The following is a 12,618-nucleotide window of genomic DNA, read 5'->3' on the forward strand; positions in this document are numbered from 1 at the left end:
CTCCACCCACCCCCTGCGTTTTCCATCAATGATTTTTTTTTTAATTTTTATTTTATATTGTTGTAGAGTTGATTAACAATGTTGTGTTAGTTTCAGGTGTACAGCAAAATGACTCAGCAATACACATCCATGTATCTCTTCTTTTGCAAATTCTTTTCCCATTTAGGTTATTACAGAGTATTGAGCAGAGTTCCATAGTGCTTTAGTGCTTACCAGACAACCCAAAACGGCGTAAAGCAAAGAGGTGAACATTTTTTAAAAAGGAAGAATATGGGTCCAGAGGCCAACTTTTGAATAAATAGGAATTCTAGAAAGAGGTAAGAGAAGACAGATGTGAAAAAATGATGAACAAAATAATTTTAAAACATTTCCCAGAGATTAAAATCAGAAAGGCTTAAACTTCTCAAAAGCATCACTGGAAGCTAGGGGTCACTGAAGCAAACCATGAAATTTTGAGGGGAAAATTATTTCTAGTCAAGAATCTATAGCCAAATGTCCAATTAGCTGTGCAAATAGAATGAAAATATTTTCAGACACGCATTCTTCCTTAGGAAATGACAGAGGATTGGCTTCATCAAAATGAAAGGACGTCTCTCCCTGAAGAGAAGTAAAATAATGAAAGCATTGCCTCAAAAACCCTGAACTTGGTGTGGGAACCTCTGGGTTCTCAGGCTAAATGCAGCCCAGGTAAGCCCAGGGTAGACTACCACTCAGAGTCCAAATTCCCTATCCTTACCTGACCTCCCCACCTTCCCCAAACCCACCCACTCCCTGGACACAGAGACACTCCCAAGCATTTGGCTAAGGCAGGTAGTGAAGTGCAAAGAAAGGGATTAATCCTTTTACTGCTGAAAATTCCTTTTTAAAGCTACTATTTTAACCCAAACTAGACTCCAAAACTGAGGAGACAATGAACAACGATGAAATAAATGCATATTTCACATATATGTACAATTTTCAAATACTATAGAATGAGGCAATCTATTATCAAATAATCAGACAGCCTTTGAAAATTATAGGGATACAATATTATACCTAGGAACATTATAGCTAGAAAACTGACAGCTATGAGGTTTCCAAGTGAACTTCTAAACTCTAAACCACCTTTCCCTTGGTTCCATGAAATAGAACATTTTATTTCAAAAATTCACTTGCAACCTGTTTTTACATTTTTTTGTTGTTGTTGTTGCCCACTGCTCTTAAGCTCCACCTGAAAAAATGTATTTCTCATTTTCATCAACCCGGCACAGTAGACACCAGCTTCTACTACCACAATTACCTTGAATGCTTCCACTTCATATTTCAGTCTGGTTATCAGCTTGCAAGTGTCTATTTCTTTCTTCAGCCTGTACCAATTTTTCCTGTAATTCTGCTTCTAATTCTCTGCTTCCTTCCTGGAATTCAGTTAGTTCATTCCCAGCTTCCTGGAAGCTAATCAGAAACAAAGCAGGAAAAAAAAAAGAAAGAAAGAAAGTAGGAAAGATAAGTTACACTAGGAACCACAAGGATCATCTTGAAGATGATTATACCTATATCAAATCAATTTAATAATTTTTTCCTGAATGCTATCACTATTACTCCAAAATGTACAAAACAAAACAAGCAAGAATAAAAAGTAAGTCATGGCATCCAGAGAGCCCAGGATCCAACACCAGAAAAGGCTCTAGTAATCCACAGGGGGTCCCAGAGAGTAGCTGGCTTAGGTAAAAGCAGTTACATCTGCAGGAGCTAGAGTATAACTTTAAAAATGGTGAATCACTATATTATACACCTGGAATTTATATATTGTACCTCGACTATACTTCAATTAAAAAAAAAAAAAGACTGCAGGAGCAATATTGTGAGGATGAACTGGTAAAGGGGCTGCGGTGCCACTGGAAGTCCTGGAGAGACATTTACACATTTGGGGAGAGTTTGGGAGTACATAGAAAAATAAGCATTTGAAAAAATAAAAAGTAGTATTTGAACAAAGAAGGAATTTATAACATCAAGAAAAACAAAAGTTTGTGCAAGCAATCGTAGTAAACTATATGCAGCTGTGAATATTGTTTACAAGACCACAATAATATTAACTTGAATACTGATGTAACAAAATTGTGTAACTGAACTGGTTGGGTACCAGGTCTGGTGAGTCTAGGTAAGCTGGAGGAAGACAGTGAAAGATGCTGAGAGTGGTTTCTGTGAGAGTGATTTCTGTGCACTCAAAAGAGTGTTTAGAGACTGCTTTGAAAATTAATATTTTATTTTCTCAAATTATAAAAACCAAACCACCAGTCCTTTCTTTTTAAAAAAAAAATTTTTTTTTAAGTACATATTTTTTTAAATTTATTTATTTATTTATTTATTTATGACTGTGTTGGTTCTTCGTTTCTGTGCGAGGGCTCTCTCTAGTTGCGGCAAGCGGGGGCCACTCTTCATCGCGGTGCGCAGGCCTCTCACTATCGCGGCCTCTCTTGTTGCGGAGCACAGGCTCCAGACGCGCAGGCTCAGTAGTTGTGGCTCACGGGCCCAGTCGCTCCGCGGCATGTGGGATCTTCCCAGCCCAGGGCTCGAACCCGTGTCCCCTGCATTGGCAGGCGGATTCTCAACCACTGCGCCACCAGGGAAGCCCCACCAGTCCTTTCTTAAGCTTTCAAGTTTTACTTTCAAACCTTACTATGCTATTCATAAGCCTAGAAAGTTTTAACAATTATGTTTAATGGCCTCTGAATGACACAAGGTCCCACTGACATATTGAATTAACTAAACATCCTCATACATGGCAAAAAGATTGCAAAGTACTCTAATCAAATAACAAATAAGAACTTCCCAATTACTAATACCTTCAAACCAGATAAATGAAACATTAATACGTTGAACCTGAAGTTCTCTTCAGTGATCCAATATTGAATATAAACTAGGATTTCATCTTAAAGTCACACATCTAAATCCATTACTTAATTATGTATTTTAAATTGGAGTTGCAAAACTGTCTCTCTAATATGTTAAATTATCTAAAATATTATAGGAACCTAAAGCACCATGTATATGGATTTCTTTTTTTAAAGCACTTTGGAGAGTATCTAAAGTACAATAAACTGCTTATACTAAAATGTGTACAATTTGACCAGTTTTGACATATAGACACATCCAGTGAAACCACCATTGTAATCAAGATAATGCACATTTCCATCATCCCCCAGAGTATCCTGGTGCCTTTTTCCACTCCCTTCCTCTCTCCACCCCATCTCCAGACAATCACTCCCTGATTTCTATCACTACAGATTAGTTTGCATATTCTAGGATTTTACATAAATGACAGATTCCTTTTTAACACAATTACTAATACTATGGTTTTAATTCTCTTAAGCATTTCTTTACCCAATTCTGAAACTTCAAAGAAGTAAAGGATCTCTACACACACACACACACACACACACACACACACACATAAATGACATTAACATGCATAGAACTGCCAGTATCCTCTTAGGCCAACCAAGGAACAAAAATATCATCGTCTAGGAAATTCCCTGGGTCCAGTGGTTAGGACTCTGTGCTTCCATTGCAGGGGGCAGGGGTTGATCCCTGGTGCGGGAACTAAGATCCAGCATGCTGTGTGGCCAAAGGGAAAAAAAAATCATCCTATATCATTTTGATATAAGAAACAGATTTCAGACTAGAGATTTTCATGGGGATGCTTCCTGAATTGGATTCTCGTTGGTGACACTGATGGGACCTCACATGTCAATTTCTAGTTGCTATGTTAGTGACCCCCAGAACCTACAGGGAAGGTGGTGATGGAGCCCAGACCCTTGGGTTTCAGTTATACACTCTCCTCATTGTTCCGCCTACCCACGGACGTTTATAAGTCTATCCCATCCGTGAGGCTTTGAATGCATCCTTTGAATGGAGCCCTTCTTTGGCTCCTAATTCATATTCCGCTTAGGTCTGAAGACTTTTAACCCTGTCAGACACCTGCAAATTTCTCATGCACTTCTTTGGCCACAGAGCAAACAAGAAGGAGACTGACTGAATTCCGAGGCTCTCTGGCCGCTGGATCTGGGCATGATACGCCAACCACTGGTGGGAGAGCTATGTACCTTCATGTTCCTGAGCAGCAGTTAATAGGCAACGCTTTCAGCTGGACAGAAAAATCAAGGAATGGAGCTATCATCGTGTTAGTTTCAAGGGGTTTCCCTCTGGGGTGCAAACCACACGGACCACGCGCTGCTGGTTGTGCGCAGCCGTCTGTAACAGGTTAAGGCCGAGGCGGGAGAGGCAGTGGCATCTGGGAGAGAGCTCAGTGGTCAGGGTTCAGGGGGAAGTGGGGAGGGGCTTACTTTGGCCTCCGAATACCTTTTTCTGCTCCTTGAGCGTTTGTTTTTCCGACGTACTTAATATGATTTTCCATTAAAATTTATTCCAACCCCTCGGGAACGCTACACTGGTCCCATTAGAACTGTCTGAAAGGCACCCGGGTCTCTCTGCAAATACCGATTCGCTCCTCTGAAAGCTGTCGGCCCGACGTTGGATCTTGCCTACGTCTCCGGGGCTGTCCTGGCCGCCCAGCGTCCACAGTTACGGCTTCCGCAGCTTCCCGGTTGTGGCCTCCAGCCCGGGGCGCGGGGAAGCGGCAGGATGCGGATGCTACCGCCCAGCGAGAGCGCCCTGGGCGCGCGCCCCAGCGCAGCTGCGCCTTCCGGGGAAGAAGCCCCGGCTGCGGGCTTCGGAGGCGAGGCCTGGCGTCCAATGGGGAGGGCGCGGGTGGGGGAGGGGCTTGCCGAAAGCCCTGGATATAAGGCCGGGGGCACGCGCCGCGGCGGGTTTCATGCGCGGCCGGCGGTTGGCAGCGGACCCACAGCCCCCTGCGAGGCTCGCCGCGGTATGGCCGCCCCCAAGCGGTTTCCGACGCTCGTCCAGCTGGAGCAGCGAGAAGGGACGCTCTTCGAGGTGCTCGGTAACCTCACCAAGCGGCCCTACTGGTTTCACTCCGAGTACCTGAAGAGTCCGAGGGCGATTCACCTGGAGGCCTGGCTGGTGGAAGCAATCTTCGGTGAGCGGGCCCGAGCGGTGAGGCCGAGGCCCCAGGCTGGCCGCGCCCAGGCGGCTTCTTCGCGGCTCTGGCTCGCATCCGGGCCCCCCGCTGCCTCCCCTCCCAGGCCCCACTGCTCAGGGCCTCGTTGCTTCCTGCGCAGGCCTGGGCGGAGAGCACATCCCGCATGTCGAGTGTGTGTCGCAGACCCTGCTTCACGTTAATCAGTGGGACCCGGACGGCGAGGCTGAGATCTTGATATTTGGCCGGCCTTATTACCAGAAAGATGTATCCACGATGATCATGAACTTGGCTGACTATCACCGCCAACTCCGGGCGCAAAGTACGGGGCCGGCAACAATGAAAGGTACCCTAGGCAGGCCCCGGGTTCCTTGGGAGGGATTCTGGTGTTTCCTGCCTGTGCCGGGGCAGCGGTCTCATCCTCTTAATTCGACTGGAAGAGGGTTTCCTCTTTGCAAGGGATCCAGAGGAGCAAATTGACCTCGTACTCTCAGATTCCGGGCTCCCACCCCTGCAGCCCGAAGGGATAACTCCTTATGTGGAGAGTATGTGGGACACAGGTGCGACCTCCTGTCGTTGCTCTTCTTCCAGGCTCTGAGAAGCCTCCTGCCCGGGAGGCGGCGACCCAGCGGTCCCCCAGTGCAGTCCGGCAGGCGGCGACCCATCTGTGCCCCGGCGAAGCCCGGGAGGCCGGGACCCAGCGGTCCCCCTGCGCGATCCGGCAGGCGGCCACCCAGCGGTCCCCCGGCGCTGCCCGGGAGGCGGCGACCCAGCGGTCCCCCGGCGCTGCCCGGGAGGCGGCCACCCAGCGGTCCCCCGGCGCTGCCCGGGAGGCGGCCACCCAGCGGTCCCCCGGCGCTGCCCGGGAGGCGGCCACCCAGCGGTCCCCCGGCGCAGCCCGGGAGGCGGCCACCCAGCGGTCCCCCGGCGCAGCCCGGGAGGCGGCCACCCAGCGGTCCCCCGGCGCAGCCCGGGAGGCGGCCACCCAGCGGTCCCCCGGCGCAGCCCGGGAGGCGGCCACCCAGCGGTCCCCCGGCGCAGCCCGGGAGGCGGCCACCCAGCGGTCCCCCGGCGCTGCCCGGGAGGCGGCCACCCAGCGGTCCCCCGGCGCTGCCCGGGAGGCGGCCACCCAGCGGTCCCCCGGCGCTGCCCGGGAGGCGGCCACCCAGAGCTTTCCCGAAGCTATCCAGGGTCCGGTTACCAGGTTCTGAGTGCGTTTCGGGCCCAGAAGCAAGAGAGCCAGGCAAGGTCAAAGTGGAAGCCCCTCCTGGAACCCTATTCTGCTGCAGAAGCTGAGAAAAGAATGGTGTGGTTCTTGGTTTCCCCGCTCCCCGCCACTCCCTGTTAAATGTTTGCAAACACGAATCTAAAGAGTTCTAATAAAGCATCGAATTTCCCTAACGTCTGTTAATTGGCAGGGGAAGGGGAGAGACAGGCACGCCGCTCCAGCAGCCATTATCTGCTCCAGGCGGCTTTCTACCCAGAGGCAGGTGAGAGCTTTTGGCTTTCTAGCCGCCCGGGGCCGCAGTGGCTTGCGCCTCGGGCAGGTGCTTCCCCTGTGCTCCTTCACCGCGCGCATCTGGCTTTGCAAGGTGAGGGACCTCTCGGGCCGTCGAGTCCGTCCTCATGGGAAACACTTCCAAGCCTGAGATATTTCTACTCAGAGACAAGGGATGCGAAAACTTGGTTTCAACGGGCCTCACGGGTGGGTGCATTATAGCGCTGCAAGCAGAGACTTCCCAGCTCGGGCAACTGCTGGCAACTAGGGGAAAACTGAAATGGCCAGGACAGCGCAGCTGTCGTCTCCAAGTCCTGCCCGGGTCACTCGACCTCCAGTGATGTTTGAAGCCAGCGAGACACAAGCAGTGCTGGTGACTCTTCCCTGCTAACTAGTAACCGCAGCAGTGGGGAGCCCTCCTTGTCACTTTTTAAAATTGAAATATATTTGACACGTAATACAGTGTAAATTAAGATGTACAACATGTTAACGTGATACACTCACATGTTGTACTACTGAGTACCACCGTAGAGAGAAGTAGCATCTCTGTCAGTTTGGCTTCCTGTTCCTGGCTGCTGGCTGGGACGTTGGTGCCCTGGCTAGAAGTAAACTGTTAACAGCTGGGTGTTAGGATTTGTTTTAAATAGCACAAGTCAATTTAGTGCTATGAAAATTTTCATTTTAAAAATCCAAGGAAACCTAATTTTAAAGAGCAGGGAGTGGTATGTCTATTGTAGACCCTTTGGTCACCAGTAATGATCACTCCAATTTTGAATAAGCCTTTAGTTTATAACAAGGGAAATAAAGATGCAAAGCTGAACTTACAAATAGGCTATTAACTATTTTCAGAAGAGGCAAGGCTGAGTGAACCTTAAACATTTAGACTCAAAATTAATGCAGACTCAAAGTTTCAATTGAGGCTACATCAGAGTAGAATTAAGACTCAATCTTGATTTTTTTTTCCCCCTCTAAGTAGTACCCACATGACCAGAACATCAAATTCTGTCCTTTACAAGAAAGATTACTGAGCAGCAGGTAGCTAGCAAACCAATGGAACATTCAGGAGTCTCTGTGACTATCCCGAAACTAGGTTTAAAATACCCTACATATACACACAGAGACATGTCTGAGGTGATTTTATGAAAGAAAATGGTAAGATACAGTAAACATCCTTGGTTGGAGATGAGCCAAGAAAAGGAGACTGAACTTTAAGTAAAAGCATTTAGGTGTGATGACACTTAGGTAAAATTCCTTATGCCTATAAAGTGTTGATTTAAAAAAACAAACAAACAAAAAACCTTACTAGTTTCCTCTCAAAGCAGGGCATGGACCAGTGACGTCCAAGTTCTCACCCAGATCGAAGTCCCCAGACCTTCCTATCTGCCCTTACAAGCTTTCTGTCTTATGGAAGTAACAGTTTAACTTGCACTTTTACGTAATTGTATACACCTTTTTTTCCCTTCTTCTAGCAGCTTGCTTTTTCTCAGGATGGGTACAGTTTGATTTACCCCTTCCCTTAGTGGTTGATTAGTTTGTTTCTCCAATTACTCAATTACAAACTGCTGTCTTGAATTTCTACCTACATCCTTGAGTCCACGTTGGAATATTTCCCTAAGAGAACTTCCTAGAAGTGGAACTGCTGGTTAAAGAATGAGCCCCTTTCAGATTTTATATTGCCAAACTGCCCTACAAAATAGCCATACCAGTTATCTTTGTACTACATGGTATGAAAGCTACTTTCACTATACTCACCCAAACTCAAGATTACCAATCTATTTTACATCCATGTGTATCATTTTTTCTATTTTTTTCTATCTACCCCACTGTTTTAACTATGTATCTTTATACAATGTTTTAATATCTGAGAGGGCTAACCTACTCACTGTTCAATTGGCAGTCTTGCAATTTATTAAAATGCATACAAAATTAGTTGAGGGAAAAGGTGTATACAGATGGCTTCCCAAAATATTGATTTTATTCTATTAAGGTATGCTGTAGTGCTCATTTTATTCCTTAAACGACATGTATACTATATATACAGAAGAGTGTATTTTACCCATTAAAAGAAGATGGAGATTAGATAGGAAGATTCTGTTTGGGAACTGAGGCCCAAGGCCGTCCATGGAAGTTGTCAAGGAACGAAGGCAAAAACTACAGAAGTCTCCTATGGAAAAGATACATGCATCCCAATTTTCATACCAGCATTATTTACAACAGTCAAGATATGGAAGCAACCTAAGTGTCCATCAACAGAAGAATGGATAAAGAAGATGTGGTGTGTGTATATATATATATGTATATATGTGTGTGTGTGTGTATATATATATATATATATATATATATATATATGTATACACACACAGTGATATATTACTTGGCCATAAGAATGAAATTCTGTCATTTGCAACAATGTGGATGGACCTAGAGAGTATTATGCTTAGTGAAATAGGTCAGAGAAAAACAAATACTGTTATCACTTATATGTAGAATCTAAAAAATAAAACAAACGAATGTACGTAACAAAACAGAAACAGACTCACAGATACAGAGAACAAACTAGTGGTTTGGGACAAGGCAGTGGGAGGGGCAAGATAGGGGGATGGGATTAAGGGATACAAACTACTATGTATAAAATTGATAAGTGGGCTTCCTGGGCTTCCCTGGTGGCGCAATGGTTAAGAATCTGCCTGCCGATGCAAGGGACACAGGTTCGAGCCCTGGCCGGGGAAGATCCCACAGGCTGCGGAGCAACTAAGCCCGTGAGCCACAACTACTGAGCCTGCGCTCCTAGAGCCCACGAGCCACAACTACTGAGCCCGCGTGCCTAGAGCCTGTGCTCCACAACAAGAGAAGTCACTGAAATGAGAAGCCCGTGCACCGCAGTAAAGAGTAGACCCTGCTCGCTGCAACTGGAGAAAGCCCGCACGCAGCAACAAAGACCCAAGGCAGCCAAAAATAAATAAATATATATTTTTAAAAAAAACCCAGAAAACCTTATTATAGCCTTCTCAGGTCCCTCTGAAGCACATGTAAAATCAGACTTTAAGGACTCTCATCCTACAGCCTCAGCCCCTAAAAACTGGTTGTGACTATAATTGGAATTGCACTGAGTTCTGGGAAGAACAGACCACAAATATGCAACACTTGACTTTGCTATCTAAGAACATAGTGTCTCCACTTTTTCAACTGTTTTTCCTTCCTCCTTCCCTCCTTTTCACTAATCTGAAGCAGAATGTAATGAGTTAAGACTTTCATAATCCCTAAGGCAAAACAAAGGGGGAAAAATCACTTTAAAAGTGTACACAGGGACTTCCCTGGTGGCGCAGTGGATAAGAATCCGCCCACCAATGCAGGGGACATGGGCTCAATCCCTGGTCCGGGAAGATCCCACATGCCGCGGAGCAACTAAGCCCGTGCGCCACAACTATTAAGCCGGTGCTCTAGAGCCTGTGCTCCACAAGAGAAGCCCCCGCAATGAGAAGCCCACGCTCTGCAACTAAGAGTAGCCCCCGCTCTCCATAACTAGAGAAAGCCCATGTGCAGCAACGAAGGGCCAACGCAGTCAGAAATAAATAACATTAAATCTTTAAAAAAAAAAGTGTAAATAAAAATTTATCTAACATAAAATGGAGGAAAAAAACAAGACATGATAGGAAACAAAGCAAAATGGCAGACAGAAATCCAATCATACTGATGATTACATTAGAATGCATTAAATCCCCCAATCAAAAAGCAGAGACAGTCCAACTAGATAAAGAAGTCAGATGTAAAAGACTACATTGAATATTATTCTACCTATCTTAAATGTTCAGAAAAGGCAACTTTGTGGAGACAGCCAGCAGACTGTCCGCAAACAGGCATAAGGGAACTTTGTGAAGTGATGGAAATGTTCCCAAACTGGTCTCTGCTGATGGTGGCACAACTCATAAATTTACTAAAAAAGAAAGCGAACTGTACACTCACAATTTTATATTATGGAACCAATTAAGTGATTATATTTTTTAATAGTAATTTTTTTTAAAATATATTTTATTTTTGGCTGTGTTGGGTCTTCGTTTCTGTGCGAGGGCTTTCTCTAGTTGCGGCGAGCGGGGGCCACTCTTCATCGCGGTGCGCGGGCCTCTCACTATCACGGCCTCTCTTGTTGCGGAGCACAGGCTCCAGACGCTCAGGCTCAGTAGTTGTGGCTCACGGGCCCAGTTGCTCCACGGCATGTGGGATCTTCCCAGACCAGGGCTCGAACCCGTGTCCCCTGCATTGGCAGGCAGATTCTCAACCACTGCGCCACCAGGGAAGCCCAAGTGATTATATTTTTTAAAACTGCAGCGCAATAGCACTAATACCTAAATTCTCCAAAATAAAAATCGACTGTTGACAAAGATGTAGAGCAACTCGAAGTCTCATACACTGCTGAAAGTCAACTGGTTCAGTCACCTTGGCAACTTGAACTTATGCACGTCCTATGACCCAGCAATTCCAATCCCAGACATATACTCAAGAGAAATGCACATAGGCATGCACCAAGTCATGTACAACAATTTTCATAGTACCCCTATTCATTGTAAGTCCAAATAGGAAACAATCAAAGTGTACATCAACAGGATGGAAAACTAAATTAAGGTTTATTCATACAATGGAACTACAACTGCTGGCAACATGGACACATCCTAGATTGAGTCCATTTATAGTTAAGTCACAACAGTAGTTATCCTTGGGGAGGATGCAAATGGGGGCTTCTGGAGTGCTGGTAATATCTTTTCTTCTCTGGCTGCTGGCTACATGCATGTGTCTCCTTTGTATTGTTTGATGAATCTTTTCACACTGTGGATGTACATGGTTTTGGTATGAATGGAATGCTATACATAAATAAAATGTTTACTAAAATTATAGAGAAATATGTGGAGTAATGGAAAGCTACTTGAAAGGACCATATGAGCAGTGAGATTTTTTGAGTAATTACTTTAATACTTTTTATATTGCCTTATTTAAAAATACTGAGGGTGTAAGTATGTTTATCATCAGAAAAATCAACAATGCTATTTTTCAGTGTGGTACTAGTAGATACTTCTATCTTAGCAACTTGTTAGGAATAAAAACATTGTCTTGTCCCTCAATAGAATAACAAATACTGTGGAGTCTTAACAAATTAAGTGTATTCTAAATTCCTCTTACACACACACACACAAAGAAAATGAGCCGAAATTCAGCTGTGGAGAAAAATAAAAGCACGTGGGAAAGTATATTACAGAGGTAAGATCCTAGAATCAACGTTTTGGTTCAAATCTCACCCACCCCCAAGTCCTAGCTCTGTGATCTCAGCAACTTACTTAGGCTCTAAGCATCCTATTTCGGTGCTTAGCTCAAGGGCCTGGTATGTGATACAAGCTCTTATCAATAAATATATAGCTAATATTACTCCCAAATTCTGAAAGTTAGAATGACAGAGCAACTACCCTTTTTAGATATTAAATGTTGCATTAGTTTTCTAGGGCTACTGTAACAAAATAATTAACTGGGTGGCTTAAACAATAGATATTTATTTTCTAAAAGTTCTGGAGGCTAGAAGTCCAAGATCAAGGTGTCAGCAGGTTTGGTTTCTTCTGAGGCCTCTCTCTTTGGCTTGCAGAGATGGCCGTCTTCTTGCTGTGTCCTCACCTGATCTTTCCTCTGTGTATGCACACACCTGTGTCTGCATTTCCTCTTCTTATTAAAAAAAGTCATACTGGCCCACCCACATGACCTCATTTTACCTTAATTACCTCTTGAAAGACCCTATTTCCAAATACAGTCACATTCTGAGGTACTGGGGGTTAAGACTTCAATATGTTAACGTGTATAAAGGATAGAGAACAAGATCATTTACTAACTTAGTTTTGAATAATTTTTGGAAAACTGCACAAGTATTAAGCATAATCCTCTTCCTCCAAATGTTGGTCAAAAATATTCCATGATTCTGTAAAAATCCCACCAGGAAAAACCTGTAGTAATAGTCATCAAATTTCTACAAAAGGAGAAAAAGTAGGCACTCTAAGCTTAAATGTAAAACGTGAGGATAAGGGGAAAAAAATCACACAGAAAACAGTAA

The 12,618-nt window shown here is 44.9% G+C and overlaps 1 protein-coding gene across 3 annotated transcripts; it reads left to right on the plus strand.

Annotated features, from left to right (window-relative positions):
• The first annotated feature begins 3,489 nt into the window (after positions 1-3,489).
• On the plus strand, positions 3,490-6,431 carry KHDC3L (KH domain containing 3 like, subcortical maternal complex member). Of its 3 annotated transcripts, none has more exons than XM_082405097.1 (3): positions 3,490-5,035; positions 5,178-5,381; positions 5,627-6,431. In XM_082405097.1, exons 1-3 carry the CDS (start codon positions 4,621-4,623, stop codon positions 6,244-6,246), a joined length of 1,239 nt encoding a protein of 412 aa, XP_082261223.1. In that variant the 5' UTR covers positions 3,490-4,620; the 3' UTR covers positions 6,247-6,431. The 3 variants fall into 3 exon arrangements, with proteins under 3 accessions (XP_082261223.1, XP_082261224.1, XP_082261225.1); XM_082405098.1 differs by having other exon boundaries at positions 5,178-5,357; XM_082405099.1 differs by lacking the exon at positions 5,178-5,381.
• Positions 6,432-12,618: the final 6,187 nt, after the last annotated feature.

Source organism: Balaenoptera borealis (assembly GCF_965194805.1).
Source record: "Balaenoptera borealis genome assembly, chromosome: 9".
Lineage (NCBI taxonomy): Eukaryota > Metazoa > Chordata > Mammalia > Artiodactyla > Balaenopteridae > Balaenoptera > Balaenoptera borealis.

Bases quoted from the DNA above. Each gene is read 5' to 3' on its own strand.
- KHDC3L (XM_082405097.1), top strand. From the start codon at position 4,621: ATGCGGATGCTACCGCCCAGCGAGAGCGCCCTGGGCGCGCGCCCCAGC. The intron at 5,036-5,177 runs GTGAGCGGGCCC...CTTCCTGCGCAG, and splicing joins GCTGGTGGAAGCAATCTTCG to GCCTGGGCGGAGAGCACATC. The intron at 5,382-5,626 runs GTACCCTAGGCA...CTCTTCTTCCAG, and splicing joins GGGGCCGGCAACAATGAAAG to GCTCTGAGAAGCCTCCTGCC.